The sequence below is a fragment of the Gymnoscopelus microlampas genome (assembly GCF_963454915.1).
Source record: "Gymnoscopelus microlampas genome assembly, chromosome: 18".
Taxonomy (NCBI): Eukaryota; Metazoa; Chordata; class Actinopteri; order Myctophiformes; family Myctophidae; genus Gymnoscopelus; species Gymnoscopelus microlampas.
The window spans coordinates 19,321,620-19,345,346 of NC_139955.1; the positions used below are offsets into that span (position 1 = coordinate 19,321,620).

The window sequence follows — 23,727 nt, forward strand, 5'->3', positions numbered from 1 at the left end:
TAAAGTGTTCATATTATTGTCGTGGAGTAAAGGTACAATATTTTCCTCTGAGATGTAGTGGAGTGTAAGTAAAAGTATGGAAAACTGGAAATACTCCAATAAAAGTACCTCAGAATTGTGTAAGGTAACTAACTACAGTACATGTACTTAGACCACCATTCGTTATTTTATATAATGACGTTACATATCTCAGGCCCATGAGCTAGAAGAACTCAATGTATAGCAGAACTCTGGTGTTATGAAACTCGCCATCATTATGTTTCACAACAGCAGGGCGGTACGCCATGAAGCTCTCACCCAATGGCATGGCCAGCGGTTGAATCACGTGGTCTTTTATTTATGTAATTTACAGTGGCGTTACATAGTAACCCACATTGTGGCTTTGAAATCTCATAAGGCAACCGGCAGACTGACTCGGGGACGAACTTGAACACTGAAGGAGATCGAGGACATTTGTGGTTCTGATCCGATCCGATCCGCGTGGCGTTGTTGATGGAGTTCGGAGCTACGAGAAAAGCGGCGCACGGATTGAGGGGAGGCTCTTCTATTTCTCCGGCTTATTGCAAAGGGAAGACGTTATTTGATCCAAACCAAAGACTAAAATCTGATTGACAGGGTGGATAACGCGTTGGCGAATGCATTTGACAGCAGTAAAGCAAAAAGTCAGACTTAAGGGGGGGGGACTTGGAAGTCTGCGTGTAGTAGGCTACTGATTTGAGCCAGGTCAGTGAGTTCAGTTGTAGTAAGGGTTCTGGGAGGTTAGTAAGGGATACAGGTAGTGTGTTAACTGGAAGATTCGCCCCAAAACACGCTCACCCCCATTTTCTTTCGCGGACCGCTCGCCCCCAGCGTTAGTTGTATTCTTGTATTTGTTTAGCCGAGGTTGCGTTTAGGAATAAGGTTAGGGTTAGCTTTAGGCATAGATTTACTGAGGTTTACGTTTAGGTATACCAGGTGGCGACCGTTCCGAGGTTGCCGGATTTCCCCCGGGGTAACTGTGTTTTGGGGCGAGCGATTTGGAATTAGCCTGCTTTGGCTACAGAGGGAACAGATGATGTGTTACTTAACCTGTAGTTCTGTTAAACCATGTTGCACGTGATAGTGACAGAAACCCCGTCCCGTCTATAATCATTTACCCTGGGGAAAGCCGCAACAACAACCCCTCATCATTGTAAACATTTTTTTTTTTTTTGCCACGGACGGATACCATGGATCTCCTGGAATGCCCCGTCTGTCTGTTCCTGCTGTGGGAGCCGGTGACCGTGTCTTGCGGTCACTCGTTCTGCCGGAGGTGCGTGGAGACCGGCTACCTCCCGTCTAAATGTCCGTCGTGCAAGGAACGACTAAAACAAAGAGACACGAGAGCCGCCAAGAACAACGTCCTGCTGATCCGCGTCGTTGAGAAGTGCTGCCCGGACGAGGCTGAGATGAAGGGACGCGTCCAGGAGAAGCTGCGGGTCGGCGAGTTTGCAGAGGCTTTACGCATCACGAACCAGGGGATAGACCTAGGTAATGATGATGTTAGTCTGCAAAAAGAACAAAGAACAGTACGTTTTCTCTCTTGAGTGAGAGACACAAATCCTTGTGTAAGCCATTAGCCATGACATAACGCCTGTACGTTAAATTGTGTAACATGGAATCCATGCCATGCATGTATCATTACGCAAGCAGACGTCATACAGAGATTTTAGGGCCACATTGATAATAAATATAAAAAAAAATGTATAGGAATAGGAATATAGCGTTCGGAGGACTGTTATCTCTTGATATTGTTTATTTTTAATGTATAACATTACATCACAGACCCGCATTCACCGAAAAAGCACACTGCAGTGGAACATCGAGATGTAGGCTATAGCCTACTGTAGGCTATATATTTGGGTCCCACTCCCAGTATCTCTACGCACTGCTCAACATTCTGGCAGCTGCCCAGTAAAGTGGGGGTGCACCAAAACACTTCCACTCTGCTTTGCAGGAATACCAAAACGCTCGCCCCAAAACACAGTCACCCCGGGGCAAATCCATTGGTATTCACCTGGTCTTCCTCAGTAAACTATGTCTGAACCTTACCTTATCCCTAAACGTAACGCCAGATAAACTATGCCTATACCTAATCTTATCCCTAAATGTAACCTCAGTAAAACTACCGTATGCCCCTAACCCTAAACTTATTTCTAACCTTATCCTCAGTAAAACAAATCAAAGTGAAAATGTGCACTGATTGAAATAAGGCTTAACAAAATTAAGCTATAACTAGTCAACATTATTCCCACTATAGGCTGACCCAAATATAGGCGAAGCTAAGATGCTTCAAGTACACTCAGGTAGTCTCAGGTAGTTGAATAACATGATAGGCTACTGACTATTTATAGATTTTGGTTGGGACACTCATACCTAATTTGATATCAATGATATCCAATTTATTATGAAGAAAACATGTACAATGCCTCCGATACATGACATGCATTTAAAATAACGTGTGCCTCTAATGATGTGGATACATACAGTACAAGTAGGCTACAGTTCATCACAAGGCCCTTGACATGTGAAGCTGTGTTCATCAGACTGTCTAGCAGATGGACACAGCACACAACCTGTGAGGTTATTTTGAGAGCAAACTGTGTAGTGATTGCTGGACTGTGAAAGTCTTGACAGATATTTGGGAAATGGTTTCACTTGTTCATATGGTAATTGACACTTTCCTTCCGAGAAATGTAATTGGAGGCGGCCTGCTGCTATTTCGAATAACCTTTTAGTTATCTTTTGTCCTTATCTGTAGCAGAGCATTAGTTCTTGTGTAATGCTCTTCAGCTTTTTAGGATTTGCATAATTGAGGAAACACACACACACACACACACACACACACACACACACACACACACACACACACACACACACACACACACACACACACACACACACACGCACAATCTCAGCGTTTCAGGTGTGTTGTTGAAGTCCCTTGCCATCAAGGCGCACCTGGAAACTGAAAGGATGTTGTAAATAAAGCTTCCGATGATAAATTCCTATAAATTATTTGTTCCTATGACAAGCCAGGAATCTGAGTGCATCTTGTTATATTATGTTATTATTATTATTATTTAGGCATTTAGCAGAAACTCTTACCCTGTGACTAAGTACTTCCGACCAAGGGCCATGCACATTATAAAAGCTTAGCAGCTTTAATGACAATAAATGTGCATTATTACATATTCACAGAATCAGTTGTAGTCACAGTTATGGACAGGAATCTTGACCCATATTTTATGTCACACTGTTCACAGTTTGCTAACAGCATCACAAATTGAACAATAGTGTCATTATTTATACTTCATCTTGGTGAGTGTGTCACATGCATTTTGTTAAGAGATAAAATAAGGTGAATCATCTATTATATGTTTTTCAAAGTAGTTATTGTCCATAGAAGTGTAATAAGCTGTTGCAGCAGGGTTTGTGTTATGTAGTTTTATATGTGTTATATATGTTTGCTGCGTAGGTTATATGCCACGTGCCACGTTAGGTGCCACCGTGCCACGTATGTATGCCATGTAGTTGTTACATCATATTTGTGTAACGCTTGTAATGCTTGATATAATACAGCAGGGGTTGACACTGACACTATGGTCTCTGAGGCGCTTGCCCATCGGACAAGTACAGGTCATGTTCTACTTGCCCAAAGGTCATGCCCACTTGCCGAAAAAGTACATTTTCCATTATAAAATGATAGGTAAAATTTATGCTTGTAGAACAAATTAATGTTAAATCCAATCGATAACTGCAGAGTGGCGACGGTCACTTATAAAAAACTGAATGAGTGCAACTGCTAGTTGTAAAAAGGTAGCATTGTCTTCATAAATGGCCTATAATATTTAATGAAGACGGAATGCACTTGCCTGTTGGGCAACCTGAACGCAAACTCCACTTGCCCGAACGTTTTATTTACTTGCCACGGGCAGTCGGACAACCGTTAGTGTCAACCCCTGTACAGTAGTTAATAGTTATATGTAATGCATGCTTATTTGTATATGTTGTGTATGATATCTAGTTATATATTTGTTATATACACAGTATGAGAGAGTTTAGATGTTATCTTATTATGATTTACTGTATGTGTTATATATATATGGTATGCTAGATTGCTATTGTATTATGCATGCTAACTAGTTTTATAATTATGTAATGCTATCTGGTTGTTTACAGTATGTGATATTTATGTATGCTTACTATGCTAGTCATTTGTAATATGCTATCTAGTTCTGTACAGTAGAACACCTACTCATTTTCTCTTTTCCATCTCTGCTCTTAAGTTCCAGATGATCTGAGTTTGAAGGTCTTCAGAACAGAGGCCAATTTGGGGTTGAGACTTTACTCCGATGCACTGACTGACTTAGATCACCTCTGTTGCCTTCGCCCTAACTGGACTGAGGTGAGAGACAGGACAGGACAGGTGTGTGTGTGTGTGTGTGTGTGTGTGTGTGTGTGTGTGTGTGTGTGTGTGTGTGTGTGTGTGTGTGTGTGTGTGTGTGTGTGTGTGTGTGTGTGTGTGTGTGTGTGTGTGTGTGTGTGTGTGTGTGTGTGTGTGGTGTGGTGTGGTGTGGGGGGGGGGGGGGGTCTCTCACATGTGCTGTGAGGTCTTCAACAGGGTGTCATTAAGGTCTAAGTAAAATGGAATTACGTTTCAGCAGTTCTCCTTGCTGGTGCATTCTGCAGTTTTGTAACTGTGACACATAACCACAGAAACAGGACGTATACTTTTTTTCCCTATGTATGTCACGTTATGTCATTTATGCCATGTTATGTCATTCATGAAGGTATGCAAAGAGCAACATATAAGCTAAGTGAATCATTCCATGTCTGTGGGTGGTTGGCTGCATTGTTCAAGGTTGTTGTTATAGAAGTCTTCTCTTTGAATTGACATGCTGTAGACAGGTCATTGTGTTATGCGACTGGCAGCCCTATCTAGACTGGAATCCGATTGATTTGATCAAGTCCGATCAGCAAAGAAACACATGGAAACAAAACAGATTTGATTCACATTCCTAGGTGGTTTGAAATATGATTCCAAATATGATTCTAAATATGTGTCTCAGTCTTGACACTCGAAGCTTGATTTAATGTATCACACTTCATCATATTACGTATCGCTCGCCGAAATGAGCTACAATCTCACCCCGCGTCGCACACAATGCATTCTGAGCATGTAGATCTGCTATTGTTGGAGAGTAACGAAGCATTAAGGAAGCATTACTCACGCCTATGTTGTTACGTCTTTTATCACAGCAAGCTGTTCAGATAGGTTGACGATGTCTGAATACTGTATGCAAATCTGGTCTGATCACTTGCACATAAATAACAGTGTAGACAGTCAGTCCTATAGATCAGGGTTTCCCAAAGAATTAATCACTTAAGCCCTATTTCAAAAATAGTGAATATACAATCTACAAGCTCACAAAGTGTTGTGATGCAACGCATTGTGAGCTTGTAGATCTCCCATTTTCAGTATATATATTTTTTAATTTCTCAATTTTTTGGGTAAATGTTTTGAAATTTTGTTGAAAAGATCAGAATATATTATTATATACGGTATATATATTTTTTTAATCTTTTGAAAAAATAATTAGTTTTGCAGGAAATGTTTGAAAAGGGGATATTTACTAGCGACCCATAAAAATGGGTCTTGACCCACTGTTTGGGAAACATTGCTATATATCGTATTTGAGTCTGAACAAAGCCATAATAACTCTTCTCTGTCACTGTGCAGGGCTTGTTTCGTAAAGGGAATGTCCTGCTGGAGATAGGCAGACAGACGGAGGCTCTCATCCACTTCCACCGCTGTCTCAAACTCCAGGCCGACTTTGTTCCTGCCAAGAGCCAGATTAAAAAGGTGTGAGGCCCGCCCACTCTCTACACCTCACCCAAACCCCTCAACAAAAGCTAATTTCACATACAGTGACATAGAAACTGAAAATATGCTATCAAGATATACAATAGCATACTGTGTTTCCAGTTTCTATTAGAAATGTATACTAATCATAATAAGTATCATAGTGCTTATAGCAAATGCTAATTTGTAACACCTGTCCCTAGAAGTGCTTTTGTGAATAAAACTAAAAACTTAAATACAATGAGGCTAAAAAAGGGTACGTACACATGGTAAAAAGAAGGTAAAATAAGCACTACATCAATCTGGGAACCCAAAAAAAGAACATCCCCCCCCAGTTCCTGTAGAAACAGGAACTGGGTTTGGCTACTCCCCTTTCTTAGTCCACTTCCTCCCAGGTGCTTCTGTGTTTATTCATACTAACAACAACTTTACATGTTTAGTGGTGCTGACAGATTCTGCTGTTTGGATTTGGTCAGTCTCTCAGTGGTGAATTTTGCAGCATCTGGGATTATGTTAGTATTGTAGAAAGCCTTAATCCGTTTTGTACAACCCCATATCTCTGTTTTCCGCTGTGGGTGGGTGAGAGGCCATTAGCACAGTACGAGTGACAGATAAAAGTGTTGGGTAATCACAAGTCCATAATGTTGGGTTATCCAAGGATAGAGCAACTCTTGTAATAGAATGGCCTGTTCATGATGTAAACAAATAGGCTACTGTCCTTGAACCCTGCACTGGAATGTTGTTTTAGACATTTTAGCCTTGCTTTAACATAGAATCAGTTATTACTGTTTAATTAACATTCTATTGCCTTTTATTTTATTCTCCTTATTAATTCCATTGTTTTTTATTCTTTTATCATTATTTACTTTGTGCACTTTTGCCTGACGTATTTTATTTTATTTTTATGTAATATCAGTGCTATATAAATATATTTTGATTTGATTTTGCATTTAAGTATATATACTGTATTAATGAGTTTGTTATGATCTGTTTTGTTACAGGTTGTAGAGACAGAACATGTGATGGTATATGGTGATTTGATCGAATGGTTCATTCATGTAGAGCATGTGTGGTTAATAGTTATCAGATACTGTTATCATGATGGCCCTAATCTGGGCATTGGAGTGTTGCAGGGGTAAAGTTCCTGTCACCACCACGGATACTTGGTCTGACTAGGCCAAGCTCCATACGAGCACAATTGAGTAGGGGGGTGGAGGCACTATGTCCTCCAGCCAGTAAGGGCAGCAGTGACAAGACTACACAGAAATGCGAGGGGACTGAGGGAATTGGCATAATGACTAAGTTGGGGGGGATATTGGCTACTCTAAATTAAAGAAAAGAAAACCTAATTTGTTGCATGGCTGGAAGATCCTGGAAACAGAGGGCATGGCAGTGCCCGAGGAGGTGTCACGTATCCTGAATGTGGTGACTGAGTATCTGAAAGAGCCCTGCCCCATCACCAGCCTCAGTGGCTCCCAGGGTCCAGCGCACCCAGAGGCCCACATACCACCACTGGCGGAGGAGAGAGAAGGCGACGGTGTGAGAGAGGTAATCTTCACAGGCTGGCTGACATAACGGTGAATTTTCAGCTGCAAAAAAATAGCCACTATGTTCGTTGGTCGGTTGTTCCACAATTTTCAAACGCCGCCACGATACTAACACACCTCTGTCCTGATTGGCTGACAGGCAAGCAACATGGATCTGAATGTATCAAAACATGGTGGACTCCCGTGTAATTAACATCACCATTTAACCACTTAAGAACTATGTTTTACTTCATCATACAATGGTGTCGGACGGCCAGAGTAGATCTACAAGCTTGCAGATCAGCTGTTTTCGCTATTTGTTGACATGCCCAAAATAGGGACAGCAGGTGCTGGTATTTGTAGTACGTCCTAACACACACATGTGACATGTGTTTACACATGACACAAGACACGCTGTCTTTGGGAGCATTTCTTGTTTTTAGGAGTTACCTGTTTTGTGGTATTTCTTGTTTTTAGGAGTTACCTGTTTTGGGGTATTTCTTGTTTTGGGGCATTTCTTTCAGTCATTTTCTGTCTTCAGGGCTCCAGGGTGAAACAGGCCTCCAGTACCGAGTGCTGCCTCAGCCTCTGCCAAGCTGTGTCCTTCCTCCCTACTGCTGAGGAAGATGAAGAAATGATGATGAAGGTGGACAGACATGAGAAGGGTACACACACACACACACACACACACACACACACACACACACACACACACACACACACACACACACACACATACAATGTACTGTATATAGTGCAGTAGTGCCATAACTTTTTTTTGACAGAAAATAAAAACTCATTGCCAAACCAGATCGTTTTTCAAGTGCATCCTATGATCAGTTTTCTTCTAATATAATATAAGTGTGTCCTCATTCTCCCCCTAATATTAACCAGTGCTAGTGTTAAAGGGTTTACTCTCCTCACCTCCAGGTCAATGCAGTCAGCACAGAGGGAGCTCCCTTGCTGTTCTCACCGGCTCAGACTTCGAGTGTCCTCTGTGCATCAGGTCAGTATTGAAGAGTACTCATCCTAATCCCAGTGATTCTCAAACGTTTTATTATCAAGGACCCCATAACTCTGAGAGTGTGACAGTTTTTTCAAATTGACCTGTAAGGGTCCATTTGTACACTCTCAGAGTTACAGAGCTGTGAGGGTCCACTTGGAACCCACTCAAGGAACCCTGATGTTTTAACCCATTAAGACCTGAGGCGATTCTTAAAAATGTTTTCTAAATCCTAACAGTTTTTTTTTTAAATCTGGGAAATATTTTTTCAAGATTTTTCAAAAATAGCAGATCTACAAGCTCATAGCGCAGAACTCGAATCTAATCTAAAGTGACACAGATGCATTCCAGGTCTTAATGGGTTAATGTAGTTCAAATATTTCTTATTGTTTTTCATTATATGTATTGTATTTTATAACTGTACTTGTTTTCATGCTGTAATCAGGGCGTCCTTAAAAAAGAAAGCTTGCTCTCAATGGGCTTCCCTGAATAAATAAAGGAAAAAGAAAATGAAAAAGTAACACCATGTATCATCCTGCACCTCTCTCTGTTACTGCTGTCGGTTAATGCTCGCAGGATTGCACAAAAAAAGGCTGTGTGGTGCGTGCGGGTGCACCCTGCAGGCTGCAAAACGCGTCCTGTCTGATGCTACATCACAAATAAATGGAACTTGTAGCAGATCGAATGATTCATTGCCTCTGCTTCCTTCTGAAGGTTGTTCTATGAGCCTGTTACCACTCCCTGTGGCCACACCTTTTGTAAAAACTGCATCGAAAGGAGTCTGGACCACAACCTTCGCTGCCCCCTCTGCAAACAGCCCCTGCAAGAGGTAACAATTTACACAACACAATGAAAATCTCCAATTATTAAGATGGTTAGCATGATTTTGTGGTGTTGGAATAGTTGCTGTTGAAGCAAAGCATCATTATTATTATTTATATTTTATAGTAGTAGTAGCGTTGGTGGTGGTAATAGTAATAGTAGTAGTAGTAGTACTCGAAAGCCCCCTACATGCTACCATCCACCGTCCAAACTTTGCTCTACCAAATGACTTCAATAAGAGCGGTTTCTGTGTAGAGTGACCACCAGTCCCGCATCTCTTTGGGACAGTCCAGAAAATGGTCCCGCATCAAAAGAGAACTACCGTGACATCTGTGTTATAAAACAATGTGCAGGTGTGGCGAGTTGTGCTGATTGAAGGTCTTAATGTGAGAAGCACACTGGACTGACATGGACCATGTGTTCTGTTGGTTCTGTGGCCGCACACAGTCCACAGGGGAGACATATCTCAGTGCCAAGAGTTCACAACAAAGGGGACACTGGAGTACTGCTCAAGCATACGCAACCAAACATATTAATACTTTTAATATTAAACAACCCGGTTACAAACCTATTTGCGGAGACTGTATTAATTGATGGATCGTCGAACTCGGGACCGATCAAAGAACCGCTGTTGATCAAGTGAAAAACAATACAAGTGAAGGAGAAGCTGTATTCCCGGAGTTTACACATCTACTGCTCTCTATTAGTATTTCCAACAAGAAAAGTAGCTACCGAATAAAGTAAGAACAGATTAATTTGCAAGCTTGTTTTAAAAGCAGCCGTTCAAAATGCAACAATGTAGGCCTATCCTGATGGTAGGCTTTCTGTAGTGTCTTTGCATACATTTGCATATATTTTCTTTTCCTGTGTGAGAAGCGTTTTTAAGCCTGTAAAAATAATTTGTTGTTAATTCTGTTTCGCAGCAGGGGTAACAAAATGTGCTATGTTACCACATACAAAATCAAGGCATTTATAATAATAATAAATGAAATGTTAAATTGTTATTGTCCGTCCGACTGAGACCAGTCCCCTGTCCCGCATTGTCCCACAACAGGGGTTCTGCAAATTGACTATTTTGCGTTGCTGGTCACCCTATTTCTGGGCGATCTTGGTGGTCAGCTCAGTACACCTAGTTGTCTTTACTGTCCGACATTTGTTCGGTCGCTAAAGATAGTGTTGGGTGGTTGTGATTCTGAAAACACACATCCATGGCAGCTTGATACTGAATCACGGATACTGATCATTGTTGATGTCTGAATACTAACATCAGTGATACAGAATGTAAACACATTCTTCCAATGTCTCTTAAAAACACAATGATAATAACTAATAGAAAGAGGGAATGATGTGTGACATAGATTGGGACTTAAATTCACAATGTTGCTGTTACATATAAGAAATACTGTTTATTAACCCCTGGTGTTATGTCTCAACTTTACTTCTCTCTCTTGGCAGTCTTACCAAGGTTGTGATATCTTTTTTTTTTTTCCGCAATTAGACTAGGCTCTTCTGTCAGCAGCACAAGCGGTGGGAGCAGACATTGGCTGAGGAGGTTATTCAAAGACCTCTGTCCCCATAACAAACTGTCACAAATGTCCAAATGTCCGATATCCAGGTATTAAAATATCCATGCTAGATGTACACAAACGTGCTCCTGCACTCTAGACAGAGCAAACTACACAGCTGTGATTAATTCCATCAGATTACTGAGCGGGGGAGGGAGGGGAATCACCTCAGTGCGGTTGGCAGTATGAAAGGTGTCTTATCAAAAATAACTTTTTTCTTATCGGATGGTAAATAATTGTAGCATGTAGCCCCCTTTAGTGGTGAATGTAATATTGTTAATAATGTTATCATTATTATTTTGTTTTTCAAAATATGAATTTAGTTTTTTCCCTCTTTGTTTTCAGTTCCTGAAGAACAGGAAATACAACCCGACAGTGGCGCTCCAGGACATAATGATGCAACTCTTCCCCGCCCAGCTGGCAGAGAGGAAACACATCCATGAGGCTGAGATGGCTGAGCTCTCTGAGTAGGCACCTGTCAATCAAACATCAACACATTCACACAGCAGCATCCAAAGCAACTTAGCAACATCCAAAATGTTCACGGGTATTCTGAAAACACATCCATGGCAACTGATACTGAATCACGTATACTGATCATTGTTGATGTCTGAATGCTAACATCAGTGATACAGAACGTAAACACATTCTTCCAATGTCTCTTAAAAACACTATGATAATAACTAATAGAAAGAGGGAATGATGTGTGACATAGATTGGGACTCAAATTCACAATGTTGCTGTTACATATAAGAAATACAGTATATTAACCTCTGGTGTTATGTCTCAATTTTCCTTCTCTCTCTTGGCAGTCTCACCAAGGACATCCCTATCTTTGTGTGCACGGTGGCCTACCCTGGAGTGCCCTGCCCACTGCACGTCTTTGAGCCCCGGTACCGGCTCATGATGCGCCGCTGCATGGAGACGGGGACCAAGAAGTTTGGCATGTGCTGTTATGAGCTTGGCAAAGGGTACGACACTGAAATAGTGTGCTGATTAGAGCCAGACCCATACTGTATACAGTATCTATCTATAGCAATCCAGGGCCTTTTCTTGCTGTACTGTAAGCGTCCATGTCTCGGCCCCGAACAGTAGTGCTGATTGTACTGTAACCAATAACCACGAACAGCCGCCTCTTGAGGTCATCTCCCATCTCAGATTTCCACACTCTCCTCATCCCATAGAAGGCATCTCAGGCAAGTGCTCCGTAGAGGTTCATGACTACCTCGAGCACCCGCTGGCAGTAGCAATGTTCTGTCCTATGTGTAGAATGAGTGCCACTATGTCAACGAATTGCCACTTTTACCAGTACAGAACATAACTTAAGACAAATTTTACATTTTTTATTAATTAGCTAAATATTTGCTGTCCAATATCGCAGTATAGCTGTCATTTTAGTGTTTTTGTACAAGATGACACAAGATGATGTCAAAATTGACACCTTAACTTAGATCTTATAGTGCCACCATGTGGACAAATTGAACACACTATTCTGAGTCAGTTGGAATGGCATGTCTAACTGTAAAGAAAGTAGTCAGAAAGAAAATAAATATTGTTGCTGTTGTGCAGAAATTGCACACTTAAACTTTATTGTTACTTTTCAAGTTAATGCTATATTTTATATTCGTTTTTTTAATATTAGTGGCATGTAAACGTAGCAAAAATAGACAATCTACAGGCTCACAATGTGTCATGATGTGAGCATTGTTAGCTTTTAGATCTGATATTCTTACTGGTTATATAATGCCCAAAATAAGTACGCATAGTTGAAAGTGGTTATCTGTCTGTGGGTTTTTTTAACCAATGAAAAGTATTAACAAGAGCTTGTGACTAAATCTAGAATGAACACCCCTGCTGATATTCGGGAGGGGCGTTCCCGAACCCCGATTTTCTTCCTGCAGTGTGAGCCCAGTACAACAACAGAAAGAGAGAGCATCATTAGCAACTGTGGTTCGATCTCCTTCATCTTGATCTCTGGGTCTATGTCTGGCTGTTACTCGGGTTCATGTGCTGAAGATGCTTAATCTATCGTTGCTAGGTTACTAGATCACTGACCTCAGCTCTTGCTGTTTTCTCTCAGCCTGACAGGAGACCTTTAGATGGGTGGTTCCCAGACCTGGTCCTCCTCATACAGTAACATTCTACTGAGCAGAGACCTCTAGTTCGGCACATATTATATCCTACCAGGCAGTTACTTGCATTCACTTAGTGTCCTTGTCATTCTGTCTAATTGGGAGCAGGTTCAACATTATTAGACTACTCTAGATTTTACTAAGGATGTACAAATTAACCACTTACACCCTACTTCATTGACCGGGGTCCCCCAGGGTTCTATACTTGTTCCTAGCTTTGGGCCATAGCGCCAGGAGTTCTACTTAACGCTATGGTACTTTCGAGCCGTTGCCCGCACACCCCATTCTGCGCAGCCTTTAGTAAAAGAAAATAATACACTTTTGCTATTCACCAAAACAAAGACGGTTTTATGGAGTTGAAACCTACTTTCCTTAGTGGGAACACTCGGAGCCGCCCACCTCATTTTTGGACCAAAATGTAAAATAATCCACCCGGATGGGAAAAAAGATTTAGTTACTCCCCTGCGCCCTCTACAGATCAGGTCAATGGAAGTTTTCTATTATTTTGCATTTTGGTCGGGCTCAGAGTGTTCCCACTAAGGAAAGTAGGCTTTCAACATCTTAAAACCGTCTTTGTTTTGGTGAGTAGCAAAAGTGTAGTTTTTATTTTTACTAAAGACGAAAGGCTGCGGCCACTGCGCTATCGGGGGTGTTAGGGCAACGGCTCGAAAGTACCATAGCGTTAAGTTGAACTCCTTCTAATGCTATGGACCAGAGCTAACTTTGTCCCCTCTTTGTTTCCCTCTACACCACATCTCTTCGGCAATATTTTTTAAAAACTTGTTATTTAACTTTATACAGTTAACATCGGAGAATCACTGACATATATTTCTGTCCTGTGTTCTTCAGATTTGCAGACTATGGCTGTATGTTGGAGATACATAGCCTGGAGCTTCTGGCCGATGGGAGGTCCTATGTTGACACGGTGGGGGGTAGTCGGTTCAGGGTTCTGAAGAGAGGACAGAGAGATGGCTACCACACCGCTGACATAGAGTACCTAGAAGACCAGAAGGTCAGCATAACACAAACACATATCAAAATGTAACAATTACTTAAAGGTGCTACGTATATAAAACGTTTTTGTTGAAAAGTTTAAGTTCTATTTTCTGCTTGCAATCATCGCTATAGAGTGTTTGTTCTGTAACAGGGGTCTCCCTGTCTCTCCAGCTCTTTGGTACAGAAACAGAAAATATATTTTCAGGTGGGACACCGCAATTTCATCCAATTAGGAGGGAAACCCCATTTATAATCTATCATTTATCATTTTGTCTGCTCATTGTTTTCTTTTATTACTTCCAATTTCACTTGTTTATCCTGTATGAATTCTCTGCAGTCCATAACTTTTTTTCTGTGTGAATAAAGCATTATTTTAACCAATTGTATGGTAGAGTATGTTAATACAATAAAACTAGCACAGCTGTGGTGGGGATAGTTGGTCTCCCTGCTCTTCCATTGAGACAGATCCTGTGGTCGGGTAGGACCACTACTGGTTGACAAGGGGCCGGCTATTTTAACAATTTTTTTAAACCTTTTGCAAACGCACACCGGGTGCAGTGAGGTGCCGGCCAATGGAATTAAATACTTAAAACATCAGAGGTTGCCGCCTTGCCGCACACTCGTAACCTCTGATGCAATTATTTATTAGGGCATAAAGAGATTAAAAACAACCAACGTTTTGGCAGTCAGTCTGCCGTCTTCAGGGTTATTAAATTAATTGCATCTGAAGTTTGTTTGGCGACCTTTTCTGTTTTAAGTGCTGATATTGGACATTGGCAAATGTCTCTTCTCCTCTCCAGGCTGACGGTGCAGAATTGGAGCTGTTGCAACGTCTCCATGACAGTGTGTACCAGCAGGCTCAGGAGTGGTACCAGCGTCAAAGCAACCCCATCCGTGAGCAGATCAACAGGCAGTATGGAGCCATGCCTGAAAGCGAGGAGAATATACAGGTCAGCACCAGAACACAAGACTTTATGGACATAGTAGAAACATTTTTATTTGAAACATGTTTTATTTGCTTTTAGGGACAGCGTCATTGAACATGGTCACATTCTACAAGCTCACAACACGTTGCTTTTGCGACGCGTTGTGAGCTTGTAGATCTGCTATTTTCAAAAGTATATATATTGGTCTGAAGTGGTTTTGTAATAATAATCAAAATCTACAAGGTAACTAGTAACTAAAGTTTTCAAATAATTATGGTGGAGTAAAAGTACAATATTTGCCTCTGAGATGTAGTGGAGTAGAAGTAAAATGATTGAAAATTGGAAATACTCCAGTAAAGCAAAAAATGACTTGAGTAAATTTACTTAGTTACTTTCCACCACTGCCTACTCTAACCCCCCTTCAGGCATCGTCCAACGGCCCAGCATGGTGTTGGTGGCTTCTCTCTGTCCTCCAGCTAGACCCTGCCTACCAGACCACCGTGTTGTCCCTCAACTCCCTCAAAGATCGTCTTGGACACCTGCGGCTCGTCCTGGAGTATTTCTCCCAGAGCTAGACCCCCACCTCCACATCCCCACCCTGCGCTGTGGTCTGTAGTACTACTAGATCCGCTCATTGGCAGTCTAAAAAATATTGTCAGTTCAGTCAGACAACTCTTGGATTGAATCAAAATATATTCTATCGAGCATAAATTGAGCATAGATATTTGAAGCATAGTTTGGTATGGTTTGGTATTCATTCCCTGTAAGCATGAACATTTTATAATTAAGTGATATTGCCAAATTGCCAGAATTACAGGGAATGAATTAAGACCCCAAAGGGGAATCTAGAAACAGAACCTACAGGTGGATGCTGGGGAGGCGTTGGGATTGCAAACTTCATGGGCAGCAGCGGACAGCGAGGCAACGGATAGCAGACAGACAGACAGCAGCAGAGCAGCACAGCGAGCAGCAAGGTGGAGAAGCGAGGAATGAACAGGTAGGCAGGGAAGTTTAAATAGCCCGCATGTGACAGTTTTGGCGCGCTGCCTTGAGTTGTCTGCCTGAACTAACTTCGCATCGTAAGATGAATTCTCTTCTAATACTCAGGGTGTTTGGGGTTGGTAGAGCAGTGTTTCTCAAACATTTTCACGGACCCCCATCTGGATATATTTTGTGCTAGGCAAACCCACAAGAGAAGGTTTGTGCTCTTTAAGTTTTATGTTTTAAGATTTGAAAGATCAAAATCTTTTTTTTAAATTGCAGATCTATAAGCTCACAACTGTGAGCCTGTAGATCGGCTATTTCCGAATAGCCGACGTATAAAATAGGGTTAAAGTGATTTTGATGCTACCTATTGCTGGAACCCCTTCAAAGACCCCTGGAGGTACCCGGACCCCACTTTGAGAACCACTGCTGTAGTAGACCCACTCACTGGCAGTCTCAACATTGACAGAAGATCGAAGCATTTCTAATACTCGAGGGGTTTGGTGGAGTTTAATACATGGAGAGACTGTCCCTCTCTGTGTCACAGCTTGAGGCCAGTTCACATGGCCAGTCAACAGACACAAACTGAATGTCTTTAAGCGCACATACTAGTTGTTTGGATAAATGTTGGATTTCTACTGCTTCAGTGTGCATAATTTTAGCATAATTTTCAGACTTATTTCCCCAGAAATTTAGGTATTTTTGTGTTGTTTTTTGTTTATAATGATGAATATGATCAATGCATCTATGTTTGGCTGTACCTCCTGTACACACTATAGAAGTATAGACCAAAGATGTTCTCAACCCCAACAAAATCAACATTGTTTTGTGTGGATAATTGTTTTGAAAGAAGTGTTGATGATAGCCACTAGATGTCACTGTTGTTTCTCCCATTTTTCTGTGCATGTACTGTAGATCACGCCACATCACTGGATCAGCCAGTGTACATGCATGGTATTATCTGGCCAAATCAAACCCTTTTTTTGCAGTAGCATAGCAAGGTTTCATTAGAATGAGGCGGAGCAACAACATTAAATCGCAGTTGTGAATTTTGCACACTTATTTGAGTGTATTATACAAAAGACAATGTTTTGGAAATGTCAAATAACTCATTTGGTTTCAAGACCAACAGATGCAACTCAATCGTTAAGCATCCATGACATGAGTACAGTTCACTTCATACTTTGAATAAGCACTCAAGATTAATTGTTATTATTATGTCTCCATCTTTTGTGGGTTTTTTTTCTTTGTAGGAACATTATAGTAGTGATCTACATTATGATCACATAATTTATAAGGGTCTACAGTAAATGAGATGCCCTAATCAGTAAGTTTTGATCCTCATGCTACATTTTCTTTCATTTCTCATCACCAGTCAAACATGCCAACATGCATTTGTGATTCCATATTTTTCATGTATGAAGACAGTAACTCAATTTGTATACATTATTAACCACATGAACCCTTGCATCCCTATTACGGAGCGAACATTCGGTGAAAATAGCCGATCTAAATGAATCTGCTTTTTTTCGGCGAAGATATGTAGGGGGAAGAGGCGGCAGGCCCAGTATAGAGCCCTGGGGGACTTGAATCAACTAACCCCTGGGCCGTTTGGTGATGAGGGTTTTGACCAGGGTTAGGAATAGCCGATCTACACGCTCACAATGCCTCGCATCGCGAGGCATTGTGAGCTTGTAGATCGGCTATTCCTAACCCTGCGGGATTCTATCTAAACTACTTAACCTGCCTCTGCCCCCCTCGAACCCTCCACTTTGTTTGGTTTCCCGAATCCCCAGTTTTGGTGCCTATGAGAGTCTGACAGACGACTTACAGTCTAGAGTGGTCTGAGGAATTCTTACTTGAGATAAAGGATAGATGTAGAACTTCTTTGTCATGTTGTTCTTTGTGTATGTTCTTGCTATGTTTTATTTTATTTTATTATTATTTTTAGTTCTTGATTTAGTGATACATTCCAAGGAATGTTGAAGATGTAATGTTACACATGATTGATTTGCCAACATATGTGGGCTTTACCTTTGAGAAATAGTTCTGTGTTATGTGTGTTTTAAGAAATTGAATTAGCTATGTTTATATTAATCTGTACAATTGAAATAAGCATTAAACCGTCCACCCTGAAATAGACAGTAAAGCACTTGCCTGTGATCAGGAGATAATATGCGTTTATCTTACGGTATGCTGCAATTGTACATGTAATGTTAATGTAGATCAACGCAAGCTGAGAGTGACAACGCCCTAATGTTAATTCATGAGATTTCACACACAGACTGATGAATGGACAGACAGACAGACAGACAGACAGACAGCTTTGTTGTACTGTCCATGGTGCCCTCTAACCTAAAAGCTTTTACTACAGGGCAATAAACACTTACTCTAGCTATCTATTTCTTCTTTGACTACAGTTTAAATTCAGAGATTTGTCATGTATCAAAGTTTAAACCGACTTAGTTTCAATATTTCCTTGAAAGCAATGGATGAATAATGGGCTGTATCTACATCCATGGATCAAACATCAATCATTTCTCTGCTGCATAAAATTGTTAGAATTTGTCTCACTTTCATGCAGTATACATGAATCAAGAAGCAAGACCTCAGCTTGAAACATTTAGTGAAGCTTAACTGGCCATGCACTTGATACCTAGAACTCATCCTAATGAATGGGGCTGTTATCACCCTTATCAGCCCATAGCTATGGTCCCAGTAGGTCCCTACTGGGCTACCATGCGGCTCTGGTAGCCATTATCAGCCACTCCTTTGGGTGATGGTCCTGATGGTGAAGGGGTAGAATGAATGAATTTGTCACCCCTGTCGGCCCCTTGTTATCAGATGAGATCTATTTTTGCACCGTATAATCAATTTGCATGCACTTCTAATGCTCAGCATTGGTTTGTCACCTATTTCCTCTCTGTTGTTGTTTGTTCTTTCTTTACATTTTTATACTAGCTTTGGTAATTCCTTTGGAATGTTTTCTCATTGATTAAAAATCTTTATGAGTTGAAATAATTCAGTTTTAGACTCTGATGGTGTAACACAAGATGTGAAAACAGACAAATTGCTCCCTTTTGCAGATTAAATTGCATTCAAGAACCCCTGTGACATAAAGCAATAGAGGTTTACTTGACACAATAGAAACCATCAGGCCAATAGCTATCATCCCCACAAATATGGCTCGATCTAATAGAGGCCTATTATTGTTATTGAAATGTATGGAACATTTCTGGCTTGTAGGTTGTAGATCGGCTATTTTCAAATAGCCCAAGTATAACACAGCGCTTTAAGTGGTTAATATATTTTTTATTAATAACCAAAATCTGCAGTAAGTAACCAGTAACTAAAGATGTCAAATACTTTTAGTTGTAGTGGAGTAGAAGTACAAAGTATAAAGTAGTAGGCTACTGAAGTAAATGTACTTAGTTACTGCCTCCATCCAACCCACTACATCCAGCCTCAGAGGAGAAGGTGCACTAATTCCCAGCACTGCAGATGGTCCAGTTAATCAGCCTGTGTGGCTTTGGGATGTATCCATTACCCTGCATGAAGATGGTCTTCCCCCGGCTTCTGATCCTGCTCCTTCCCGTCAGGTGAGAATGCAGAGGCCAACAGAGTTCAGAGCGGGAGGGCTTTCAGACAGAAACCAAGGATTTAGATGATACTATCTAAAGCCTCTCAGTGGGAGTGCAGTCTGTTCATGTGTAAAGGTAGTACACTGTACAATCCTGAGAGTTAGCTGTACTATGAGAGGGTCCATTTTAGTTAAATTGACTGGAATTGAGTATACATCCCTCTTAATGTATCAACATCTTTATTATGGTCTAGGGGGGAAAAGGGGAGTAACATATATAAATTCACAAAACCTGTGTGTGTGTGTGTGTCTGTGTATCTGTCCTGGGCATAACTCTGGCACCATCCGACCAGAAGCCACTTGGTAAAGAAAAAAAAAATCTGCTCCTCCGACAACAACAGATACTGTACACTGGCTGCCCCATTTGCACCTTTTACCAAGCTACAAAAGCTGCTGACTCGTGCATATCAATGGTCCATGTGTGACCTGTTAAGTTCTCCATGGATCGCCACCTTGCCGTGATCGAGAACCTTGTGTGTCCCAATGAACCTTTAGAGCGATGCCGTCGAGAGCTTTTTAGCTCCTGGTAGGGTCACCCATGGCGGTAAGGTCGAGGGGGAGGTCTCAGACAAAGTGTGATCCAAAGACCTCAACGGCGGAAGTGGCGAAGGATGATACTGTAAGTCACAGCGGCACTGAAGGCGGATGAAGGCTGCAACAGAGGGTGGTCTCCAGTTGGCGTTCAGGAAGTAGTAACGGGGGCACAGTGAAGTCTGGTAGTTCCTAGTCACAATCTGGCACACAGGCGGTGGGTGTTTGATTCAGTCACTAAGCTCTTGGACTGAGGCAGAAAGAGCTTCTCGGCAGCTGCACCTATGACTGAGCAGCCCCTATTCAGGGTCCACCCTGCTCACCCCAGTTGGGGGGGGGGGGTTAGAAAATGTACCCCAAACATAGCCTGCCTCACAAAATCCTGTCTGGAATACCGCATCCAGAGGGATCACCACCACGCGGCCAGAAACATATTTAAAAAAAAAAACATTTACGTATTGGAGCCTGGAATATGCAGACCCTCACGGACTTAAGCCAGCGATCTACCTGGTCATCACCAACACACTTCCGTCAAAAAAACAAGTTCAAAACATCATTGTCCGATCCAAAGACCAGCGTGATGTCCTTAACGACCCGAACAATGACCAGTGCAGACGACTGCTGGACTGACCACCGCCTCATTCGCTCCATCATGTCTTATTCACTTAATGCAGAAAAGAAGGATGCAGAAAAGACAGAGCCGGCCAAAGCTTAACATCGACCTGTTGGGTGACACCACCTCCCAACAACAGCTGCAGGATGCTCTTAGCGCAGCCTTGCCCAAACAGTAGCTTGAGGATACTGAAAAACACTTGGGCACACTTTCTACATGCCATCAACTCCTGCAAAAACATCCTCGGTCACAAAAAGCGTAGACATCAAGACTGGTATGATGAGAATGATTCAGCAACTCAGTGACATCAAGTGGCAAACTTTCACCTCCTGGCAAAATAACATCGACTGCAAGGTGGAAAAGAGCAGCCCATGCCAAAGTGAAGGTAGCCGTCCAAACGCAAGTTAGGAAACTGAAGAACCAGTGGTGGACAAAGATGGCTCTGGAGATCCAGCAGCTTGCCGACTGTGGATATCCAAGAGGATTATTTGATGCCACAAGAGCGGTATGGTCCCAGCTATCGCTGCCTAACCCCACTTCGCTCTAAAGATGGGCTCTTGCTTTTGAAGGACAAGGATGCAATAGCAAACAGGTGGAAAGAGCACTATAAGGACCTCTTAAACAGGGACACCATTCCTGAGATGGAGGCTCTTGACCAACTCCCTCAAAAGCCCATAGTTGAAAGTATGGGAGAAGCACCCAGCCTGGGTGAGGTCCTGGATGTCATTAAGAATATGAAAAACAACAAGGTTGCTGGGCCCGATGGCATCCCAGCAGAAGTCCTGAAGAAAGGCGGACCCGATCTTCTTAAGCACATCCATGCAGTGCTTCTCAAAATCTGGGAAGAAGAGGAAATCCCTGCACAGCTTAGGGATGCCTTAATAGAGCACCAAAGTCTGACGTAATTTAATCATCCTACCTGGGTCGCGTTCTTTCCCCCCCATTCTGAATTCCCATAGACGTGTTTAATATCGTGTGTCAAATAAGAACTGTGTTCCAAAGATAAACAAATGATCCCGGCGGTTTGACTCTTATGGATATGAAGCATCAACTGACGGTGAGAAAACGCTAGTTACTTTTGACGAATTACTTAAATATTGCGTCACCTTTGTGCCATTGCACCAACATAAGTCAGTGGTAGCATTAGAGCTCTTCACAGGTCTAAAAAAAAATGTGACAATTTCACAACTGCGCCACTTCGTGCCACGCTATGAGCTTATAGATCTGCTATTTTTGAAAAATCGTGAACATTTGTGACAAATATATGTGTATATAAATATATATATATATATTCTTTACTTTATTTCTGATTTTTTTTAACTCAAATCTTTACTTCTGGGGGTCCCTGGAACAAAATATTTTGAGATGGGGGTCCGCGGCCAAATGCATATAATTGTGGGGGTCCTTGACATGGAAAAGTTTGAGTACCACTGATATAGCAACATACGTTTTTAAGAAAACTGTTAGGATTTAGAAGACATTTGTAGAATCGGCCTTAGGCCTAAATGGGTTAAGCTAGAGATGTTACGATTTTCAATTATTGGTTCAGAGAAGAAATTCTATAAGACTTGGGGAACCTTCTTGACATATTTCCACAACACACATAGCAGGTGTATATCGTGGATCTAATCTTGTTGCCAGTAACGCCTGAACTTACTGAGATACAAGTTATCCATTGTTAGTTTTACCTTCTTTTTTTCTTGTTTTTGTTTTAATTCATTATATGTAGACAAATGTGTCTCACAGTTTCTCACTTCTGACCACTTTGAGGATGGGGGGGAATCACACAGCTAAGATGCAGTTGTTGTACTTAATGTATTTTCTATACTTGGACTGTTTCTGATGACTTGGACTAGGACTTGGATTTCTTCTTATTTTATTATTTATTTTTCTGCTGTGCTCTTCAATCCCTTGTCTTCTTAAGAAGCGGTTGTAATAGACTCCCCCTGAAAATGTGACTGTACATACAAAATGTAAACAAAAAGGGAAGCATCCAACTTCAGGGTGGCCAAGGCCGAAACAACAAACCAAAACCTCACACTGCCTTTAAAAACTAACAAACTAATCTACACCAGATCGAAATTAAAAATCGAATCTCTTTGGCTATATAAAAAGAAGAGGGGAAAAGGGATCAAAAGAAAAAGCCCTATCACCAGCTTCCCATAGCACACAGCATGGATATGGCACACAGCCTACTAGCCTGCAGACATAGAAAACAGGTATACTGGCATGTGCAAAAACCAGTTAGTGAAGCGCTTCTCCCAGGATTTTATGCAGGCTGCTGGCTGATTGCCAACGACATTCAGGTGCTGACACTCCACCTCCAATCACCATTGGGCACTGCAAGAAAAAGAAAATACGAAAACACACACACACACACACACGCGCACACACACACACACACACACACACACACACACACACACACACACACACACACACACACGCACACAACCTGTGTCCATGTATTTCATATGCTGCTGTAAACTTCTCTTTGGGATGAATAAAGTTGTGTTCATCAAGTCTCCTCTCCAGGCTTGTTCAACCACTCATGGGAATGGCTACAAAAAAGAAATGAGAGCTTGAAATTGAATTTAGAATATAGTCTATGCTGGACACAGCAGCTGCTTATTATCAGACCCAATAACTTAATTTGAGAAGTACAAATGCAACAGACAAAGCAAAATCAAAGGCAGGTCAAACAACAAAGATCATTGCTATTTAACACATGCTATTACAGAAACGGCCACCAGGGGGCAGTTTAGTGCTGTGGTGACAATCATAGGTCATAATAATGCATATATATTTATCATACAGGATAATCAAGGGAGGGACACCTGGAATCTGACTTTCCTATTTAATATAATAACGATGGTGTCACCAATACAGCTGAGATAGCCCATGTGTGTGCATGAAGTATAGGCCTACTTAACAACAGTATGAACAAAAGTAAAAATGAAAGTGTGCAATATACCGTAAAAGCAGCCTGTTTCCTGCCAACATCCTCTGCACAGGAGCCTGACAGCTGAACGGGGGTTGGAGTGGCTTCAGTGGGGCTGTGTAATGCAGCTCAGCATCTACATCAAAGCCCATTACATCTGAAGA

The 23,727-nt window shown here is 41.6% G+C and overlaps 1 protein-coding gene across 1 annotated transcript; it reads left to right on the forward strand.

The window, feature by feature from the left end:
• The first annotated feature begins 388 nt into the window (after nt 1-388).
• On the forward strand, nt 389-16,103 carry lonrf4 (LON peptidase N-terminal domain and ring finger 4). The gene is made up of 12 exons (XM_084085711.1): nt 389-1,509; nt 4,308-4,426; nt 5,762-5,884; nt 7,253-7,432; nt 7,952-8,075; nt 8,341-8,416; nt 9,128-9,242; nt 11,146-11,267; nt 11,613-11,771; nt 13,782-13,944; nt 14,729-14,878; nt 15,280-16,103. Exons 1-12 carry the CDS (start codon nt 1,209-1,211, stop codon nt 15,427-15,429), a joined length of 1,782 nt encoding a protein of 593 aa, XP_083941837.1. The 5' UTR covers nt 389-1,208; the 3' UTR covers nt 15,430-16,103.
• The last annotated feature ends 7,624 nt before the right edge of the window (nt 16,104-23,727 follow it).

Excerpts from the sequence above, each read along its gene's own strand:
- lonrf4 (XM_084085711.1), top strand. The coding sequence starts at position 1,209 with ATGGATCTCCTGGAATGCCCCGTCTGTCTGTTCCTGCTGTGGGAGCCG. Across the intron at positions 4,427-5,761 it reads TTCGCCCTAACTGGACTGAG|GGCTTGTTTCGTAAAGGGAA; the intron begins GTGAGAGACAGG and ends GTCACTGTGCAG. Across the intron at positions 11,772-13,781 it reads TGTTATGAGCTTGGCAAAGG|ATTTGCAGACTATGGCTGTA; the intron begins GTACGACACTGA and ends TGTGTTCTTCAG.